Raw genomic sequence first — 23,031 nt, 5'->3', positions numbered from 1 at the left:
TAGGGAGAGAGCCTGCTCACTCCTTTGGCTTCTGGATTCTTCTTGGGAACAATGGGACCAGGGTGGGAAAGAACTGACTTTCTGAGAGCTAGAATAAATTCTACAAAGTGTAGCACTGGAATTTGGATGCCAGGGACAGGGGTTTTCTGTTTAAGACTCCTTGGAGTAGCAAGAGAACTAGGTCAGCAGTGAGCAGGGCCGAGATCTAGGTGGCCCCCACTAATGATCGGAGGCACAATAAACTGAGCCTGTGTTGTATGCCAGGCACTGTGCTAAAGGCTTCATGAACATCAGAGCAAACTCTCAAAGGAACTTATTATTATTTTCATTTGCTGGCCCCAAAACAAAAACACAGAGAGGTTAAATTGCTTGTTAAATGTAGAAACATGATTCAAAATCAAGACTGGCTACAAAGGCCAAGCTCCTTCCTTTACTCCAGTGGTTGACTTTTGGAGGCCTGCAACCTGATTTTGACTCACTGAGACCTCAAGATTTTTGTAAAAAAATGAAACCAGTGGCCAACATCTTAAAAGTGTGCAATTTCACATTAAAAACCTGAATGCTTGACTTCTGTTGAAAAGTTGGAAGGTTGGAAATGCTGGGCCCACATTCTCACATGGCAATGATTGACTAAAACTGAGTAATGGCCGCCTCCTTTAAATGAAGGATTTGTTCTCATTGTTGCCACAGTCCCCACCACTCCCTATTGGCCCAACACTGAGGCTGAGAATCAGTTGCCATTTCTTATCTGTCTATACCATTGGTTCTCTTACACTCAGTCCACTTTCCTTACTTATGTTGCCTGCTTGGCTCTGGTAGGCATTTGGGTTTGTGTTTCCAAAATGCCCACTTCATTGATGGTATAAGATCATCCACTGGGGTGAGAGAAGCAGATATTGGACCTTTTATTAATACATATGGTATCAATCATTTTAATGCTTATTTTTATGCTTTATAATATACTTAATATATCAATACAATAGTCACGGCTATATTTTATAAATAAATTATGCATATACATTGGGGGTATTTGTTTAGAATTCATCTTTCTGATAAGGCTCTGAGATAGAAAAGTTTGAAGATCACTGCTCTTAATCACTACCTTTGTACTAGCTGTGAGACACTGTGAAAATCTCTTTGACTTTCTAGGCCTAGATTTTTTCCACTGGAAAATGGATATATTGATACTGTATATCTTTTTTTTTTTTTTTTTTTTTTTGCGGTACATGGGCCTCTCACTGTTGTGGCCTCTCCATTGCGGAGCACAGGCTCCGGACGCGCAGGCTCAGCGGCCATGGCTCACGGGCCCAGCCGCTCTGCGGCATGTGGGATCTTCCCAGACCGGGGCACGAACCCGTGTCCCCCGCATCGGCAGGCGGACTCTCAACCACTGCGCCGCCAGGGAAGCCCAATACTGTATATCTTGAAGAGTTGTTTCAAAATTCTAACCCCCCAGCAACCAATAAAGTGCTGAGCAATAAAAGCAGAAAGCCACCCTGGGAGAAGTGACTTAGCACAGCTGGCCATGTGGTGGCTGCTTCTCCTCTGTGAATGTCAACCTGGAAGAGGAATTGGAAGCTTCCCTGTAGGGTGTCCAGGCATAAAGCCTGGGCTGCTGGCAACCTGGTCCAACCCCCTGCACAGCAACAAAGATTGATTTGCAGGTTTATTAGCGCTGTTGATGTGCTCCTGGAGCAGACAACAGCTCTGCTCTCATTAAAGAGAAGCAGCTGCCCCATTCCTGTTCACCTTGCCCTCACCTCCAGCCTACACCTGGCATCCCAGGGAGAAATTTCCCCATTTCCTTCATCCCCATTGGCCTCCTTTGTTCTTGGGTTCATTCTGGCTTGGAGAGAGTCAAGATTTAAAGGGGGGCTCAGAAACACAGGGGAGGGTGTCAGTGGAATGCTCACCCTAGTAGGGTCATGTCTAAGCCCCTTCCCACCTGAAGAAAAGAGGTGACCCTGAGACCAGGCACTTCATAGATTCTCAAGGGCAGCTCTGCCCTTTGGTGGGCTCAGGGGGTTAGACAGACCCTGAGTGCTGACTGAGTTTCTGGGATAGGAGGCTCCAGGCACTCACTTCGTTCCTTCCAATCACCAAGGATGACTGCAGAATTGTTCAAATCCCCGTGGTACGGAGAGGTAATGTTAGCCAGGATCACTGCCCACTAAGTTAGAGTCTAGTGAAGACGACCAAATGTCCTGCTTTGCCTGGGACTGAAAGGTTCCCTGGGATGTGGGATTTTCAATGCTAAAACTGGGACAATTCACGGCAAGCCAGAAAGATCGGACATCCCAGATGGAGCCACAGTTCAAACCCTTACCTTCTGTCTCCAAAGCCCACATGCTGAACTGCTCCTCTGCAGTGCCCCAAGTGAGGACAGTGAGAGCCACTGGGGCATGTGCAGTGTGACAGGCAGTGAACACTTGCAGGAGGAAAGAGAAAGAGCCTCGAATATAGGGACAAGTTCTCCGGGTTGCTTTTCCGTCTGGGAGTGGGGCAGGAGAGAGGAGAGAGGGCGGCCCTGTATCCAGCCTGTTTGCAAGATGAGATTCCAGTAGAAACTACTGTTTATGGAGCATCTTTACATTTATAACTTCAGTCCAAACCCTTGGGAGGTAGGTTTTCGCAGATGAGGAAACTAGGGCTTTGACATGCTCAGGAGTCTGCTCAATGCCTGCTAGAGTCCCTTCAGGCTGCTATAGCAAAATACCACAGACTGGGAAGCTGATGAACAGCAGAAATGTATCGCTCAGAGTTCTGGAGGCTGGAAGTCTGAGATCAGGGTGCTAACATGGTGGATGGGGGCTCTCTTCTGGGTCACAGATTTCTCATTGTATCCTCACATGATGGAAGGGGTTAGGGAAATACATGAGATCTCCTTTATATGAGTACTAACCCAATTCGCGAGGGCTGTACCCTCATGACCAAATCACTTCCCAAAGCCCCCCACCTGCCAATACTATCACATTTAGGGGTTAGGATTTCAACATACGAATTTTGCAGGGAGGACACAAACATTAGACTGTAGCAGTACCGCTCCCCGCCGCCCCCTTAGTTGAAAGTGGTGGAGTCTGCACTTGACCTCAGGTCTGTTTGCTTCCAGGGCCTGTACCTTTACCATGAGGCAACACTGTTTCTCCAGGAGGACTTTCTCCCGTTACGGAGCACAGGCTCCGGACATGCAGGCTCAGCGGCCATGGCTCACGGGCCCAGCCGCTCCGCGGCACGCAGGATCCCCCCGAACCAGGGCACAAACCCGCGTCCCCTGCATCTGCAGGCGGACTCTCAACCACTGCACCACCAGGGAAGCCCAGGAGGACTTTCTTAAAACATCAAATCATTTCAGTTACTTATTGTAAGTCAGAAGCTGGCAGGGTTGGGAAGTAGGTGGTGGGAAGTTTTGTTAAATCTTTCTGTGCCTTTTGAGTATTCTCGAGTTTCCATGATTGGTCGGCAGGGCGAGTGAGGCAAACTTCAGGGTCTTACTTTTCCTACTTATTAACACCTGGTCAGGAAAGGTCATCAAATCTGTTAAGTGCAACGAGGTCTTGGCGGTGGATTTCAATTAACCACCAGAAACTCTCCCATCCACAACAAACCCAGTCTTTGGCTGAATTTAGCTCAGAAGATACAGGAGGTGGGAGGCTGCCTAAGCCTTGTCTGAACCTTTTGGAGTGCAGTGAGTGGTGTTACCACACATGTGCATGCTCTGGGTTTAATTTATCAGTGCTACTGATTGTAAAAAAAAAAAAAAAAAAAAAAGTGAGACTTTGCAACACTGCCTATGGGCAAGAATCAAAATTAAAGTGTTATTTAAAATACAGGAGAGAGACCAATAGTCACTTAAATAGCTTTAAAAAGTATAAGACCCCCACTGGCTGTAAAATACTACCTCCTTGGGAGATCCATTCCAAAGAAGAGTTTTTTCCTAGGTCCTGAAAATACACATAGATGCAGTCTTCTCATATCTGAGTAAAAGTTATTCATTTATTCATTTCACAAACATTTATTGAGTGTCTCCTGTGGCCCGGGCCCTGAGCTAGGTGCTGTGAGGATATAAAGAAAGATGAAATTGACTAGGATCTTTCCCTCATCAAGTCCCCAGTTCATTAAAGGGGATAAGACACAAAAATTAACATATTACTGGATAGAAATAAAGAAATGGAGAGCATTCCAAGCAGGGGGAGTGGCCTGAGCAAAGATCTAGAGGAGGGAAAACAAGTACACTTGGAAAGCTAGTCAATGAGTCTGGCTCACAGAGCACAAGGGAAACAAATGAGAGAAAACGGCGGGAAGGAAGCACCCTCCTGATGTCAGACCTCATTCCTGAGGATATAGAGATGTGTATATAAGCCAGAGGTAGGTTCCAGGAAGACCTGATGATGGCCAACATCAAGAGTCTTAAATGTTGATATATCAAAACCCAAAGAATGACACAAACTTGGGGAACTGCCAAACTGGGGGGCACAGATGACAAGGTCAGAAGTTCAGCTGAGAGAGAGCTTGGCAAGGGCTGGAGGAGATGTAATGTATTTCAAGGGCAGAACAGGAATTTAACCTAGAGGTGGGCTTTGGAGGACGGAAAGAATTTCTTTGGTGGGAGAGGAGGGCCCAGGGCACCCTGAGCAAAGAAATTGCCCTCAAAGGGTGGGGAGGCAGGAAGGAGGGATGCCTGGGTTGGGTGAGGCCCTGGTCTGACAAGCATAGAAGGGCGCTGCTCTAACTTCTTCCCCTTGTGGACAAGTGGCAGATTGGGGTGAGGAAGTGTGGCCCCGGTTTTGGAGGCAGACAGGTCCAGGTTGGGTTCAACTCCAGCTCTGTCACTGACTCATTTTAGGGCACCTCTGTGTACCTCCCTTGGCCTTGTTTTCCTCATTTGCAGAAAGGCCTTAACCAGGCTTCCCTAGCGGGGTTGCTGTGAAGGTTAGAGCCTTATGTCAGTTAGAGCATTTTGGGCACAGGTCATGGCGAGTCTGTCCCAAGTTGCCTCGCCTTCTGCTTTGCCTCCCCAGGCTGGCTTCCTCCTCGGGAGCCTGGGTCACACCCAGGCACCTGTTGACCCAAAATTATTAAAACAGAAAATTATTTTACTAGCAAAATTTTGCAAAGAATTGCAATTCAGGACGTGCAGTCTATGGTGAACCACAGGCAGGCCCAGAGAACAAAGGAAGGGAGCCTGCTTTTATGGGGAAAAGCAGGGAATTAGGAGGGGCTGTTCTAAATGAAAGTTCACTGGAGAAAGGTAAAAGTTCAGGGTGGCAGTGGTTTCTCACTGACTGAGCGGGGGTGTTTCTCATTGGCCAGGTTGTTGCTGAGCAAGGAGAAATTCTTCCCTGGGGATAGTCCAGTAGCTGCACTTCCTGCTTGGGGGTGCAAGGTATTCTTCTTCCTGTGGGCCATGCAATTGACCTTGAGTAGCAGGGCGTGAGAGCTCCCCTTTCTGGCCTCCTGACTCCATTTTAAATGGACGTTCCTGTGTATTAATTTTCATACAAGACATTGTATGAAAGAAGAGAGATGCAGCCTTGGGGCCTTTGCGTGGCTCTCTCCTAGGGGTGAGGAAGTCTCCCAGAAGCCCCTGCACGTCATGTGCTCATTCTGAACCACTCACTGACAGAGGGGGCGGGACTTCCCTTAGACCAATCAGGTGCACCCCTGGAGCTGGGAGGCGGGGCATATTCCCAGCGCCGGGGCGGGGAGCGGGGCTGATGCAACACTCTGGTTAGATAGACCACCTGAAGCACCTGTTTCAGAAACGCTGCAAAACGCTCCGCACAGAGTAGGTTCTCAGGCTGCAGAGGTCACAGATAACTGGGCTCAAGGTGTCTGTCCTTAATTGTACGTGAGGTCATTAAACCTCTAAATAACAGGGGAGAAAGGGAAGTAAGATTCTGAGAGAGCCTGAGCAGCTCAGAGTGGTTGGCATTAAAATCATAATGTTGTCTGTAAAGTTCCTTTAAATCCATATTTCATGACTTCAAAAAAACAAACATATCTCTCCTCTTCTCCAAGGTATAGCAACATTCCCTTTTCATTTAGCCCTGACAACCACCTGGTGTCTTGTGGGGACATTCTGGAGTCCTTCCTGGTACCTCTTTGTGCCATCTGGAGGCTTTTGTATTGGGCCCACAGTGACTGTGGACCCGGTGTGGGCCAAGCTACCTGGCTACAAATCTCAGCTCTGGCACTTCATAGCCTCTCTGTACTTTTTGCCTCATCTGGAAAAAAAAAAATAATAATAGTACCTAGCTCTTTGGGTTGTTTTGATGATTAACAAACAGTTTGGTCTTCTCTGACGAAAGTAGCCTGTTGAAGATAGGGAGAATCTGTGAATCCTTGGAGACTGGATCCTTGCCACTTCCTGCCATCTCAGCAAAGAGCAGAACATAGGATAGGGACATGTGAAGGGAAGGAATGTGCAACTTCATGAAAAGCATGCATTCCATAATTTAAGGGAATTATAGTATTATTACTTTCCACCATGGCAACAAGTTATAAATAGATGCTAATAAGTAAAATTAGGTTAATTGCTGAAAAAAGTACAATTCGTAATAGGGTTGCATTATAAAAACGTTTGCACATGTGAAAGTTCTGTAATATACATGGACTTTCATGACTGCCTTGGCATGGAAAATTGTCGGCTCTGCCACTACTAGCTGTGTGATTTCAGGCAACTCTCTTTACCTTTCTGAGCCTCAGTTTCATTGGCTATAAAATGAGACTAATAACTTCCTTCTTGTAATAAAGGACCAGATGAGGTAATGTGTGAAAGGGCTTTGAAAACTGGAAAGCACAATAGTTTCCTTAGATTTTGTGACGAATTTTCATCCACAACAAAAATATATTCAAGGAAAATGTAAAGACTCATTGTTTGAGATACCAACCTTAAAAAACAATCCAGAAATACTAAACGTATGCTTTTCTTTACAATAGCGTCTATAAGACTTTTGCTTTTTTAGACACCGTCTTTTTTGTTAACATCACCTTAGGATCTCATGGCATCTTTCTTAGGGACTGAACCGCAATTGGTGAACTGTTTCAGACAGAAATCTGGAGGGTCCAAGCTCCTGGATTAAGGTAGCTCCCTTATAGAATGTATTTTCTGGGTAAACATGAAAATTGGATCCAGCCAAGCACGTCATTGTAGATAAGGAAAACCGGTGCCATGTGGGCTGAACTGTTTATAGTCTTAACTACAGAAATGGATGAACTATTTATACCTATGAGTTCTGCTGTCTCAAACCATGGCAGTCCGCTCCTCACTTCAAGTTCACATAGCCATCGCTATGAAGTCCGTCACGGTGGGTGAAAAGCAACTAATGTCAGACCCCTGCTGGCCTAGTCTGGCACTGCATGGGGAAACATAACCTCCTGTTCACATTAAGGGGGAAATTAGCTACAGGGGCAAGAGACCTGAGATGCCAAGAATTCAGTCTTGCCTCGCTTTCTTTGTAGGTGTCAATATTCATCAAAAAGTGTGTCAAAATGGGAGCTTAAGATCAGACTTGACTTACAGTGGCTCTTAAGAGGCAGCCGGGGATCATCATCTCCCTTCAGGGCAGTTTGGAGCTTGAATCTGCCTGTCCTGCCAGCTTGCTCTTCATCGCTAACAGCATGTAGGGTAGCACTTGTTTTTCAACAGGCTTTCAAACTCACTGCTCGTTGCATAGTTTAACCTCTAGAGGGGGCAGAGGTTTTCTCTCCAGCTTTTTCATTCTGCCTCATTTGCAAGGAGGAAGAACTCTGAAGGGTCACGGTCAAAATCGAGTGCTCAAGGATGTATATAATGGGGTCACTGTAATAGGAGGTAGAGTTTGCAGGTATAAGGACTGCCCAGAGTTACAACGTGTTTCCTTCTTGTGGTCTGTGCTCTCTCCTCTTCTGTCATTAAACTGAAATAAAATGAGGCCTGCCCCTGCAAGCAAAGTGGGGTCTAGGGAAAGCAAGCACAGAGCAGTCCAGGGATAGAGAGGAAAAACCCAAAGAAAACAAGAACCTCAGATGAAGAGTGACAGCTCTTGTTTTGAGGAAGAGGATCTTGATTAGTGCTCCTGGCTGGGAGAAATCAGACACAGCAGGAATGAGGATTTCATTTTGGAGGAGCAGAGGTTGGAAAGTGGCAAAGTGGCTGAGGTGCCTGGCTCAACTCCCAAGCTAGTGTTTTTGCTACAGGGAACAGGTGAACCCCAGGGGGCAGACCAGGGGATTGGGATTGGGGGGCAGTAAGAGATGGGGAAAGTCATTCCACTTTTTCTATTTTAACATGGCCTAGGAGATGAATTTGTCTTCCTCTCATGGTAGAAAGCTCTGAGGAGGGCTTCCAATGGCCAGAAGTGAGGTCCTTAACTCATTTGCTCTGCCCTAGTGGCCCCATGACTTAAAGGTCATAGGAAGAAGATGGGATTGCACCAGAAACCAGGGCATCTTTCAGCCAAGCCTCTTGCTTCCTTCCTCTTCAGGGCTTGTGCCTCTTCGGTTTGTCTTGAGTGATGCAAATCCACTCTTCCCAGTAAAACGAAATCATCATCTCATTAGATCCCAGAGAATATTCTGTGATTGCAGGAAGGAAAGCTGTAATTGCCAATCTAAACATGGAGGCCTTGGTGATTTTCAAAAGCATTGCTGGCTGCGCTGAACAGGCAGTGCAAAACCCACCCTCGATTTTCTGTACAGTAGTCCTCTACATGGAAGAACTCTAAGATACTTAGCTAGTCTCCTGTTGATGGATACTTAGGTCATTACCACATTTTTGTCATTAAATACAATGCTATATGGACATTCTTATGCAGAAATCTTTGTACATGTGTCATATTTCTTTCAGTTAGACTTCTAGACATGAGATTGGATAAAACCAAATTTCCTTTAAAAGTCTTTTTTATACTTCATCAATCAATTTATAATAATGCTAATATTAATCACAGCTATCTTATTTCTTGAGGGGTTACTATATGGCAGGTATTATATTAAGCACTTTTCATACATTATCTTATTGGTCATCTCATCAATCCAGAATGGTAGGTTCTATTATTATCCTCATTTTAGAGATGAGGAAATAGAGACACAGGGCATGTAAGTTACTTGCTTAAAGTGACGTAATAAATGCCAAACCTAGGCATTCTGACCCATTATTTTACTCAAAAGAGAACCTACCTCTATTTTAGAAAGAGAGCACATGATAAAATGTGAGGTAAACTTGGCAACCACTGCTGGGAAAGGAATCCAGTTGGAAGCACATTATTGGAAGTGTCACCATATTGAGTCTTCATTAGCAAATCTTTGAGTTTGGTGTTGGTACAAGGACCTTAAGCTCAAGGTCACAAGAGGATTTCTTTCCAGCTGTGCCTATGAAACCTCTTTTTTTTTTTTTTTTTTGGCGATATGCGGGCCTCTCACTGTTGTGGCCTCTCCCGTTGCGGAGCACAGGCTCCGGACGCGCAGGCTCAGCGGCCATGGCTCACGGGCCCAGCCGCTCCGCGGCATGTGGGATCTTCCCGGACCGGGGCACGAACCCGTGTCCTCTGCATCGGCAGGCGGACTCTCAACCACTGCGCCACCAGGGAAGCCCGAAACCTCATTTTTAAATGCATAATTCAATTGACCTAGTAGTTGTTCCATTTAATCTCTGCCAAACAATTGGTTGAAGTGATTTTCTTTTTCCCTCCATTGCCTGGCTGTCTTGGTGTTCTGTTGTGTAAGGCTAAGAGTACCTGAAATGGGATGGTGGGTAAATCCCGTTCAAGGCCATAGGTTTTGTGCATTCTTAGAAACGGAATCTCTCCATAGGTGTGCAACATCGTGATGACAACTGGGGACCATTCAGGCAATAGCTGTTGTCCAGGCATGTTTGTGTCCATGAGCTCCTCTGGACGATGCCTTTGTCCCTGGGAGAGAAAGGGTCAAAGGGAACTACGGAAAGGGGTGAGAAGGAGGCAGAGGAAAGACAGCTGCTCCAGCAAGTGGGGATATTTATTCCTTACAATTGCTCAACGCTCTTGCTGCATTCCAGTGGATATAGTAATCTCCTAAGAAAATACTGCCCTGTGTCTCTTCCTTACTTGGAAGGCCCTGAACTCAGTAGGAGAGAGCCTGTGACCACATGAGAGTGTCACACACACTTTCTATATAAGGAACAGGGTCATCACTAAATCACCAGCCTGACAATATACATACACACACATGCACACATGACATATGACCAGTCTGTTGAGGGTGAGGGCTGGTGTAAAAACTTCACTAAAATTGCAATGAGGTTGAAAACTGTACTTTTAAGAAGTCATTTCAGGGAGATAATTGTGTGGAGTTGGAAGAAATACTCTGAAAGTCATTTGTTAGTGGGTGGGGTGAGACCGCAAAAGAGTACGTTGGAATAACAACAGAGGATCCCTAAATGGTCTTTTCTAAAGAGGGGGTCAGGGCTTTTGACTCTATGAGTGTGGAATGCAGGTAGGGATAGCCTCGACTGCTTGCCCACCACACTCACAGAAAGGTGCCTACCACCCTTTCCTCTAAACAAATGTTGACCTAATGTTTAAAGAATAGCAGTTTGGAGGGGTGCCAAGCCGGTATTCCTCCTGATGTGCTCACATCTCCTTCTGGTGTTGCCACACGTGTGCTTGTGTATGTGCGTGCGTGCGCACACACACACCCAAACATTCACTGGCATCTCCCACCCCTGTGCTGCTGCCTGCCATGCTGATGCCCCCACGAGTGCACCTGAAGGTTCAAGGCTAAAGTGCCAAGGAAGGCGTTTGAGAATGGTCCACAGTCAACTCCTTTAGAGGCCAGACACAAATGCCATGACCCTTTTTAATAACCTTACACCTTAATTACCTAGTCCAGAAAATGGATGTAACCATTAAGCTGGAATAAAAGGTCTGGCCAAAGCACAAGGCTTACTGAGCACCTTCACCCTGGTGCCTGGTGTACTGCTATGGTAGAGGTCTCAATCAAGCAGCCAGTGCTGCCTTTACTCATCACAAAAGTAACCCCAGAATGCAGCCTGGAAAAGAGAACTGGGGTGTGGGAGAGGGAGAGACCAGAGAGGGAGAGAAAACTATGTGTGTGTGTGTATATATATATATATACACACACACAGAGAAGGATAGAGAAGGGGAAAGCAAGAGAGAACCATAGCTTGGTTCCAGATGTTGCCACTCTGAGAAGGAAGTTTGCACTGTGCCAAACGCTAATGTCTGCGCAGGCCTGAGACTAAGAACTCCAGCCTATGCAATGCTTCCCTTTAGTATCAAAGAGGGAATCTTGGGGTGTTTCCTAGAATGTTCTAATGTGGGCTCTTGGGCCAATAAACAGACTTTCTCTTCTGGGAGACAGTGGCCAAATCTGGGCAAGAACTCAGGTTTCCCAACAGCTGTATGACCTTGGGCAAATCATTTAATCTCTTTGGGCCTCAGTTTTTTCACCAGTTAAGTGAGGTCAGTTGGACTCATCCCTAAATCAGTGTTTCCTAAAATTGTTAGACGGAACGCCAGAGAACTGTACCCTACCCCTTCCTGAAATTCCACAGTGCAACTGGACACATTAAGAGGTCTGAGAAGGCCCACAGAAAAGAAACCTGCTCAGCTTTGTTTAGCCCACTGTTCCCCGTTTACTCGACTACGGTACCTTTGGTCATGGCTTATGCACATCTGGTGTCAGTCTGCTTGGCCTGCTATAACAAAATACTATCAACTGGATGGCTCTTCAACAAGAATTCATTTCTCATAGTTCTGCAGGCTGGAAGTCTGAAGCCTGGTCAGGTTCTGGTAACAGCCCTCTTGTGGGCTGCAGACTGCTGACTCCTCCTTGTGTCCTCACATGAGAGCTCCACCCCCATGACCTAATTACTCCATAAAGGACCCACCGCCTAACATCGTCACATCGGGGGTTAGGATTTCACCACAGGAATTTGGGGATAATTGGAATATTCAGCCCAAAGCATCTGGGGAAATGTCACTCTCCATAGAGTCTACATGAGTCTAGCTCTCCTGGCCAGCCCCAGTTCACGTGTCCCCCCTGGCCCCCCGAACCCCACTGCTGCTTGCACGTGTGCACGTACATGTGCACACATACGTGCACACACACAGAGGAAGGGAAGCTGGGATTCTTAGAGGAAGCATCTTGCCATTCTCGCTGTCACTTCTTGCTTTGCTAAAATCTTATTACAGTGTTAGATCTGGAAGAGGCAGAGAGATCCTCCACTCTAGTGGATTTTAGTCCTCATTTTATGAGTATTTAGAGAGGGAAGTTGACCTGCCAAATGCTGCATAGCTTATTGGTGGCAGAGGAGGAATGGCAGTTAGGTTTCCTAACTCTCTTCCCTCTTCTGGGAAGAGTAGGTAAGTGACCTACTCTTCTACCCTAAGTGACTCAAAGACCTTTTGAGTGCTATGGTCACTTATGCTGGGGCAGATGTAGCTAAAGGTGTTTCCCAGTTTTCTGCGTCAAGATGTAATTAATACCTGGAGTAACTCTGCACACGAATGCTATCAAGATATCAGTCAGCAAGTCCACAACATTTTTGAACATCTATTTTGCGTCAGGCAATTTCATTGACATTGCTAATACAGCAGTGAACAAACAATACAAGCTTCAAAGAAGTACAGACAGTAACCATATGAACAAATAAATACATATAATTTGAGATCCTTCTAATTGACATGAAAGTGTAATTGGGTGGGTGTGGTAGAGAGGGCTAAGAAGTAGCCTTGGGGAGGAGCGAGAGGCTGCGCAGACAAGCCAGTGTGGGACAACATGAGGGCAGGCTCCACCTACAGCCCCAAGAGGACTCCATCTTGATGAGCGATGGTCATCACAATACATAGTGGTCGTAAGCTACCACTTACTAAGTTCCTCCTATGTGTCGGGCACTGTACTAAGCCCCACAGATCCAGCTGCTTCTTTAATTCCTCAGAGTTAGTTAAGGACAGAGCCAGTACTAGAACCAAGTCTGTCTGCTTCTAAAACCCAGTATTTATTAGGAGAAAGCTCATTCTATTTTCCAAGGACAGAAGACCACACATTGTTCTTTTTCCTGGAGATGCAACACTGGGGTTAAGTGGTTCTTAACGTGAACAGTTCCTCCCTAACAACTTAGGCTACATTTTACTTTTCACTTCATTCCAGCACTCTTAGTTCCACCCTCCAGAGACCCTCCCCAACACCACACACAAAATCAGTTACATCCTATTATCTGAGGCCAGTTATGTTCTCAGAAGGGAGAAAAGTATGTTTTTAGGAGTGGAGATTTTGTTTTTTCCATTCTGTTCCCTCCCAGGAGGGAATCTCAATGTTTTTTCTGAAGTCAGACATTGTGTGTGGGTTTAGAACTGAGTGGCTAAGGGGATGGATATGTACCACACCTTATTTATTTTCTCTTCTGTGCAAGGAAGGGTCTCAGCTGTTTTTCCTCCCAAATTGAATTCTCTTACTCTTGAAGAATGACCCAAGCAAAGACATTTCCCAAACATCTGAAATCTGAGAATTGTGCCTGGAATCCATGAGGCTCATGGTTTCCAGATGGAGAGACCGGAAGAAGAGGAGGTGGAGGAACAGAGGAAGGAGGGCGGAGGATAAAAGGCAAGGGGAAGCCTGAACTCTGGATCACTCTGCCTGTGAACCAGGCCAGGCTTCTCATTTGTTCTGCAAGTCTGCCATCTGAGAACGTGCCAGGCCCAAAGAAACGCAGCAGCTGTGCACATCCTCGTGAGACTGTTCCAGTGATTACTAGGAAGTAAGTCATCGTGAAATTGTCCCTTCTGAGGGCGGTGACTAACCTCAGTAGCACGATACAAAAGAAAGCCCATGGCTTGGCTATGAAGAGGGGCATAAACACTCCAGACGGATTTTCTCACCATCTCGGAAATGACAAAACACAGACACTTCTAGAAATCTTGGCTTCTTTACACCACTTAACCAGATGCAACAGTGGACCCCCAGGTGACCTAATTCTTCCTCCACATGTCTTGTCCTCATGCCAGAGGTGGGGAGAGAGGTTTAAAAGGCAACCTAGTTCTGAGTAAATTAACAGGCAAGTATAGTTTGGCCATAAGTTGGCTAGGTGTGGTCTCAGAAGGAATGCTCTTTTTTGATCAGACAGGCCAGTATCTTCTAGGGAAAAAAGGAGTTTGGGGAAAAGAGATCAGAACCCCTGTTGGCAGATAGAAATTGGTTTTTTAAGTGCTGAGAAAATACCCATTTTTATTGTCATCAGTGGTTTCTTTACCATCATGGCCACCCATAATCACCCCACTGACAGAGTCAACACCACCACCGCCACCAAGCCAAAGAGCAATCTTACTTGTCTATCATGGTTCTTCCCACTTGGAATAGGCTGAATCTGATATTAGGATATAGCCATCCAACTGGGTCAAAAGGTCCTAGAAGCCTGAATGTGTGGAGAGAAACCAAATACAGAAAGTTATTTCCAATTAACACCTGCAATCTCCAGATGTCCTAATAAAATGGTGAGGCAGCAAATGGCGACCTTCAAGCCAGAGAACTACACTTGGACTCAATGTTTTCAAGAGCCAAGCCAAGTATTCAAGCTCCTCATAACCTGATCTTCTGGCCTGGGACATGTAAATGTTTAACTACATTCTGGCTTGGGGGAGAAAGCAAGCAGAGGTGAACGTATTCTGTAATGGCATGACTTCAACAGACCATTCATCTCACCCTGAGGTATGAAGGGATACTGCCTGCCTCCTCAGGCTGAGCAGTGCCCAGAATTTATGAACTTCTTCACAGTATGATGTGAATCTGGGGCCTGAGCCAGGCATTATCATCAGGAAAAGGGGGACAATTTCCCTCTCCCTCCCCACTCCTTTTCTTATTGCTGATTGTACTGTTCAGACATGAACTATGATTTAACGCCTTCTGCTGCTAAGGGTGTTACAAAATATTGGTTGCAATGTAGTCATAAAAAGTGTTTAAGTAAAAGAAAGAAGGAAAAAAAGAAAGTAGAAAAAAGAGAAAATTATAGCAAATGTCAAAACTCATCATTACCACAAGCAGATGGATAGGCAGAGAAAAATCTTTTGCCTGTATACCAAATGGAATGCAGCTGATTAACTTACATCATTTCTATATACAATCAACAGTGTTGGAAGCAGTGCATCTTGGGATAAAGGATAGTTCCAGTCACATGTTTCTCAATTTCTTTATCTCAGGGTCATCGGATCAGGGCCAGATTGCCACAAAGGGCTCAATGACCCATGGGAAGTGAATCATGTTTTCATTCCAGGGCTTAATATATGCATTACATCACTATTAGAAGCAAGTGACTCTGTGGTTGATGGCTCCAATGTGGATTAAGGTCAAAAGTGGCCCTGGAGACCAAATTCCCTAGTGAGGGTTTGCCACACAGCTCCATGTGTCCTTTGCTTCTGAATTCTTCCTTCTCCTAGCAACAGCTACTAAATACCAGCTTCCCAGGCTGCTATTACGTCTACATAAGATTTATTTTTCTTTCAGCTAAGAACTGGAGAAATACAAGCAAGAACCTGGTATTACAGGTTAAATTGTTTTATACCCAACTTGTGGTGAGGGTCCAGTTTCTTTTTATTATACCCCAATTTTGCTCTAATGACCATTGCTTGAAATAAATGGACAGTTGACAGGGGCTGAGAGATAACAGGGATGCTTTAGTGATTTTTATAGTAGCAGTACTTGTTGTAACAGGATTTGACCTGTATTCTGGTTATTAGTTTTATTCATCAATTGGAAACTTGGCACTTCATTGTTCATGCCACTATATGCAAAGCACTGTAGCATGAAAGTCACTTACAAAGCTATGAAAAAACTCTCTAAACACAAGAGGCTCCTGGAACAATAAAACCTCAGGTGGCGGATGTTTTGTTTTAACCAAATATTCTGGATAGTCCAAGGTTTATTCCTTGAACCCCTAAAAGGGGAATTTGTTTCATTTTTCTTTACCTTTGTGATAGAAATATTTCTAAAATGTTTGATATGCAAATTCTTGCTTTATTCTGAGCATAACTTAAGTTTCTTTAGGTGTGATGCTCAGGGTCATCACTTTGAGTATAATTACACAGTCCTATGATATAAGGTGTTTAGAAACTGAGATGTGTAAAGAGCTCTTTGGGGCACTAAATGCCCCCCTAAAACAGTGCTTTTTGAGCACAGTCTACTTCAACGTTTTCTGTCTTCTCCATTGCTGCCAACTCCTTCTCCTTCTTGAGTTAAGTTTCCTCTAGAAATCTGTTTCCCGCCCTTAAATTTAATCTGCTGTAGGCTTGGAAACCAGACAGCAAACATTGAGAACTATGTGTGAAACAGGAATAAATAGGTTCTCAGTAGGTGCTTTATGGGTAGACAGATGGCCTTTCTCTTATGTGTTTGCTTCATACTATTTATTTCAACTGGTCAGAAGTCTTGTTCACTCACTTCTTAGTTCTCGGTCATTTTTGAATGGGTCCAGCAGAGGTTTCAGATTTTTCCAGTTCTGTCTCAATTACTCACCGTCAAACCACTTGTGCAGATTTCATGTTTAAGAAATAGGGAGAGGTGAAGCTGACTGAGCCATAGGTAGATGAGTTGTGAGTGACTCCCTAAAATGGTATGAAGGTTGTGGGCCATTTTTGTAAGGCAAATGGTATGCTATGGCCATGAGGGTTCAACTCAGTAAATGAACTGTAAAACAGACAAGCTCACTCTGCAGTCCCTTTCCAAGAATATGAAGCTGGCCTACTGTCAAGCTGTTGGAGACGCCTTCAAGATGTTTAATTAAATTACAGACTCAGTGCCAGAGTTGGCTGACTTTTGGGATTCTAAGACTATGGCAAAAGAAGCCATGGCTTTGCCTCTCCTGGTGATTTCATAATTTATGGCCTTGGAATAAAGGAGATAAAGCAAGTCTAGTAGCTTGCTCCTTCCAAAAGTGCAGTTTCAGGTCAGAAGAGAATTTCACTGCTCACCTTAACCCTCCTTCCCTCACTGTACACTGTACTTTGCAAACTGTACAAAACAAGGCCTAAAAAAGACAAACTCCATGGAGACAAATTTGTTAAAAATTTTTTTTACAGCAGGGTTCATAAACTGCAGCTCCTCCAGACACTTGCTGGTGGGTTTTAAGGATGGACTTTAAAAACTGAATTGTAATGCCTTTAGGTAGGAAGTGTACTTTCTAATTCATACAGTATCTACTTCTTGAGTTTTCACATTTCGCCTCTTGATTTCAATGCATCCTCTGCTCCCGATATTACAAACTGGACCAGAATTGCTTCATTTAGAACTTAATTCTATCTCTTCATCAGTTATATCAAATGTGTACTTCTAAGGTTCCCCAAAGATGATTTTGCTGGCCTAACTGTAATTTGCTCTATGAAGGTTTTATTTCTAGCAAATATGGTAAAAATTAAAGTTTGACCACCCCCCTGGCTGGTCCAAATTGTAAAGCTTTAACGTTATTTGAAAACATCATTCAGGACCAAGCATTCTTTACTTTATAATCTACTTTGCTCAGAAAATTTAACTAGGCATGGATCATTTCACTTTGAGGGGAAAACATTTCTTTAAATAACAATAACTTTAAGTCTGTCCTTTTGCCACTCCCAGAGATCTCCTAAGCTATGCTAGAGAAGTCAGGGGCAAATGAGTGTCCCGCCTCTCATAACCAAAACGCCATCATCTCCAGCATTATCGCGGTTAACAATGCAGATCACCATGAATATTTACACCTAGCAGGGTCCTTTGTGCACAACTCTGAGAGACAAATGGTATTTCCAGTAATAGTTTATTGATTTCCAAATGCACAGGGACACTGAGTCCAAACATCCTGGAAGAGCAGTAAATCTCTCTTACAAAATAATTGACAGTATGAAAATGATATACTGAAACATTAACTAAAATGTGTAATTCCCATGAAAGACTGAGTGTTCCCTTGTTTAATGTAAAGCGTGAAAGAGGAAGATGACTGAGGAGGGAATGTGACTGTGCACAGGAAAACAGGCAGAGGACAATGCGTTTGTTGGTTCTCCCCATCCACGCAGTGTGGCCTGTCACTGTAGAAAGATTGGTCAGGTTTAAGTCCCGTTAAGTATAAATCTACTGTCCCCTCGGGTCATATCAAGCCCAGCATGGGCTCTGCGGCACTTTTTGTACCAGTATACCCACTAGCGTCTTAATTTATTTTTATTTTCCTGCCCTGGTGTTTGTTCTGCTGCTTCTCGTGTGTTCTTGGCTCCAAATGTTACTGTTTCACTAGGCAGTCCCCATGGGCCTTACAGCTGTTGGAACGGGCTGTGGTGGGGCTTCAGAAACACCGTTGGGTAAGGCAATATTAATGAGATCTGAAGCCTCCCCTGCAGGCCTTCTTTTCTCTCAGGGCTGGGCTGCGTCCATTCATAATGAGATAGATTTGTTTTTTAAACAGAAAATTCCAGTTGTGCTAGGCACACCGTAAACATGCACCTAATTTCCTTATCGAAAAGCATGTGTTGAAGAGCTGCTGAGTGTGGCATTTCAGGTATTGGCAAGAGAATATTTTCTAGGTGGAGGAGAGGACTTCCTATGCCCTGCCACTCCTATCAGTCGTGAATTCTGCAGCCGTGCCCTCAGGCCTGACTACAGTGGTCAGACTCTCAGGTCACCAAACAAAAAGTCTGGGTGTCCAAATTTCCCGTATCATTAGACACCTTGGAGTAGGGCTGGAGTGCGATTTCCCTCAGGGCTGTCACCTTGGCTCAATGCTTTAGGAGCTGACAACCTTTGCCAAGGAGCTGCTCTTCTTGTTAGCATCTTGTAAGCAAGCAACTAAGCCCCATTATCTGGTGACACCTGTAATCAGGGCTGGCAGAAACCTCTGCAGTGGTATGCGAGATAATGAGGCGGCGGCTGCTCTGAATTTCTCTTAGTTGTTAAACTGCATGTGTGTGTGTGTGTGTGTGTGTGTGTGTGTACATATACACATCAGGTGTTAGCAGGAAAGTCTGTGCTCACGGGACTTTTAATTACCACATCCTCACAGACTGGCTAGGTTTACTAAAATATGAAGATTTCCTTTTCTGCAGCAGTGTAGCAGCTGACATTTTCAAATAAAGTTAGAGGCCAGAACACTCCTCACTTTTACTATTTCTGAGAAGTTCCATACTCCTGAAGGCCTAAAAACACTGTATTTATGGGGGATGGCACCAAAAAGGAAAGGTGTCCTCCAACTCCCGGGGGCAGGCTCAAGTTAGCAATGTGTACTTAATGTATCTGCTAAAGTAGAAGAATAAGGCTACCCTGCTGCCATTTCTGAGCCTCAACTATAGCCATAAAATGTAATTTTGAAAAAGAATCCATAGAGTGGAATGGTCAGACTGCAGGGGGGGAACCTGCAGCCTTTTTCTCTCTCTCTGTTTTAGGCATACACAGAGTTAGGAAGAGCCGGGTACAAAACCTGGCTCCAATACGTCCTAGCTGTGTAACTCAAAGCAAGTGACTCTTGCCCTCCAAATCTGTATTACCATCTGAGAAATGGGTCCTCATAGGTGGTCCTCAATATTTTAAGTCATTTCCCTTTCTAGGCTGTCAGAGCAGAGACTCCAAGCAATTCTTGGAATTGCCCTGGATTTAATGACCATCAAATCAAAGGACAAACCCCCTCAGCCTCCAGATACCCAACCTTTGGAAGGGATCCAGGGATTGCTGTGAGGACCCAATTCATTCTGAAGACATTCATTCATTACCTGCCTCCCTTGATGACTTCTCCCTAGGGATTGCCGCAAACTCTGCAGCCAGTTAGGACACAGTTGTAAGCAACTCTTACTGACCTGGTAGGAGGGAAGTCTCATCATGCTGGGGCTTAAGGCCGAGAAGCATGCTCCAGCTCTGGGGAAGCTGGTGCCACTGCAGGAAGCATCTTAGTTCTTACACTGATAAATGCTGCCGGCAGGAACTCAGGAGCCTGGGCAGAAGCTGCTGAGCTGTGTTTAATGCTTCCCTGGTTAAAATTTTATCAGGTGCTGAAAACAGCAGGAGCCCATAAAGCAAATCTGAAATCCTTTCTAAGTAAAAGCAAAAGTGCTTTCCTTGAGGATTACAGAGTATGATAATTTACTGAGACAGGCTGGCACGTATGTTTGTATTTCCATTCATATCCATTGCATAAATGCCTGGGTTTCCCAAATACTGATTTAAAGTAATAACATATGATCAGGTACGGAGGAGCCAGTGATCTGTCCATTGCTAAAATAAGGCTACTACTTGGAGATTAAACAATACTTACTGGGGAAAGACAACACAAGCTTCCAAATCCTAAAATCTTCTTAATATTCTGATTTTTAAACTCTTTTAAGAATGGCCACTGGTCCTCCTTTAGGAGTAGTTTCTTTGGATGTGGTTGGGGGTTGTAATCAGTCGTATGCCAAAATCTCCAGTCTTTGTGGGCAGAAAGGTAAAGCACCAAAAATGTCTTAGTCATTTGTTGGCCACCAGTTAGAGAGAAAAATACTTTGTTATTTTTTTTTTAAACAGCCCAAACTACTCTCAGCCCCAATGTCCCAACAACATATTTAGTGAGCAAGGGTAATCCTAACCCAGAAGCATATACACCTGGTAGCTTCCTGGCCTCAAAGAAACAATCATTTCATAGCATGCACAGGAATGAACAACGATATAGACAGGATTCCTATAGTAAGTTAGCATCGTTTCTCCCTCAAAACCATCCTGCACACACATATCAGTTGGCCCTAAAGATCTGTGATAGGTATACAGGCAGGCAGGCATGCAGGCAGGCAGGCAGGCAGGCAGGCAGGAAAAGAGGAATTTCCCTCAGTGCAGGCTCCTTTGGTTCTGCCTCAGAGGCACTAGAAGTCTAGGTCCTGAGTCAACAGAAACCCTAAGGCTGCTTGGATGTAGTTCCAATTGTACTTCTCAGAAGCAAACACCAAAATACCACTAGAGGCAGAGAAGAGGGAACACACACCCCAGTCGCAAATAAAAATTCTCTGTGAAGTCTCCTATCTTTACTGTTTATGTATACATTCTATTTCATAATATAACTGTGTTTGTTTTATCTAAAAATAATGTCATTCCCCGACTCCAAACCATTTGTTAAGTAAAACTCCTGTTTCAGAAGACGCATGTTTTTTAGTTTGCAGTTTTGTATTCCGTAGTACATCATTGCTTATTTAGGAGTAAAAAACTTGGTTGTAAGGAAATGTGCTTTGGGAGTGGGGAAAGACCAGAGTCCAACCACGGTGAGTCTCTGCTCACATTACTTAAGAGGAGAGAGCCAGTGTGTGGGAGATGACCTGGAGGGGGGGACAGCCAGGGGAAGAGGTGTCCCTGCTGGAGTAAAAGGAAGGTATATCTGCCAGGAGATGGAGCTCGATTCAACACACCACAGAGGGCCACGAATTCTCCCCACACTGCATTTAAGCCAGATTAGGCTAAACTGGGGGAGGGGGAGCAACACCTACACTGAAAATTCCCATTTGTAATACACATTCCAGACTTTCATGCTGTGACAAGACCCATAAAACCTCAGAGTCCACTCAAATAATTCAGGTTCCATCAGATCCTTTAGTGACTAGGCAATGTGAGTTCAGAAATACTGATTTTGATTTCAACTTTTAATCAGATCTCTTTGGTCCTTTTTTTTTGAAAAAAAAAAGTCATTTCCTTTCTATCTCTTCAATCTTTTTTTTTTTTTTTCATTTCCACAGCACTGAATTATGAATCTGAAATCCCGGATAACCTCATGTACTAAAAATATCTCTCTATATTTCTAACTTTTAACTCTTTATCTGTTTTCAAGCCATCCGTATTATTTCATGAAACCACATTTTCACAGATGTATTAAATGGACTTTTAGAGACTAACTATGTGGGTTGATTGGGCCCTACTTTCTTTCCCCTCATTTATTCCATGCTTCAATACGAATAAAGTGTGGTTTTCTTAGCAGGTAGGGAAACAAATTCTGACTGCCCTTCAAGATTATTCCAGATCCTTCTTAATGAAGTGATACTGTTTGGGTATACAATATGACAGGGGCTGGCTTTCCTGAGTAAGTTCAAAGCAGCCATCGAGGGATTTACCTGAAGGACCCTTTAATTGCTCCTGGTTGATCAAAGGGGCGTTTTCTTTGACCTATCACGACAAGAGAATGAGAAGCACAGTCAGTAAGAGTAAAACTGGTCATTCCTTGGAGAGCTATGTGCCTGCTGTGGATCTGGGGAGGCATCTGGTGGAAGCACGTTTGTTGCTGGGCAGCTTTCACAGGAATCAGAAGCCGTTACATACACGCTGTCACATACACACAAGGGGACGGGATGATTTTCCACTGGGGATGGCAGGCCTTCATGTGTCTTCTTCTTCACTGGCACCACTACAAAGGAAAGGAGAACCAAGATGAGTTAAGAATTCACAAGAAGGGGGCAGCCTAGTCTACTGACAGAAGGCACAGGCTCTGCTGTCAGACTCCTCTGGATTCCAGCCCTAACCCTACCACTTCTGGGCACTGTGGCCGGGGGCAAGTTACTTAGCCTCTCTACATTCTGATTTCTTTATTTGACTGCAGAGATCATGATGATAATAAAACCTACTTTCTTAGGTTACTGGAGGAATAAATAATACATATAAAGTGCCTGTGCCTGGTACACAGTAAGTGAATAGCTATTTAAAGAAGCAGGTGAGGGTCATACTATTTTTTTAACTTGACAAAATAAATTGCTGGTAAAAATCAGGAGTTGGACGTCCCCTAAGCCTTAAAGCCACCTATTGTTAGAAGAGAAAGGTGAAGAGAAGCTATCATTCTGCACACCAAATGGCACTTCTCACTTGGAATAAAGCCAAGGTTTTAATTCATGCCACAGGGACAGTCACTGGGTTCAGATGCCACCTCCTCAGAGAAGGTATTCTATCTAAGTCAGGCTCCCTGGTTACTCTCCATCTCTGTCTTCTTTCTTTCATAGCCCTTGTCATGTCCTATAAATCATTTGTTTGCTATCTACTCTCCCCTCTACCCCCACCAGAGCATAAAAGAATAGCAATATTGTCTATTTTATCGATTACTGTTTATCTAGC

The 23,031-nt window shown here is 44.5% G+C and overlaps 1 protein-coding gene across 2 annotated transcripts in view; it reads right to left on the bottom strand.

Moving 5' to 3' along the window:
• Positions 1 to 12,535: 12,535 nt before the first annotated feature.
• The window catches only part of TRIM44 (tripartite motif containing 44), a 117,402-nt gene continuing 106,906 nt past the window's right edge, over positions 12,536 to 23,031 (bottom strand). For both annotated transcript variants that reach the window (XM_081240893.1, XM_081240895.1), the window contains one exon: positions 12,536 to 22,333. In XM_081240893.1, the coding sequence (XP_081097019.1) occupies positions 22,306 to 22,333 (28 nt within the window). In that variant the 3' untranslated portion in view covers positions 12,536 to 22,305. The remainder of the gene's footprint in view (positions 22,334 to 23,031) is intronic.

The sequence above is a fragment of the Mesoplodon bidens genome (assembly GCF_964165515.1).
Source record: "Mesoplodon bidens genome assembly, chromosome: 7".
Lineage (NCBI taxonomy): Eukaryota > Metazoa > Chordata > Mammalia > Artiodactyla > Ziphiidae > Mesoplodon > Mesoplodon bidens.
The sequence above is the reverse complement of the archived record's forward strand: the minus strand, read 5'-3'. Positions and strand labels throughout refer to the sequence as shown.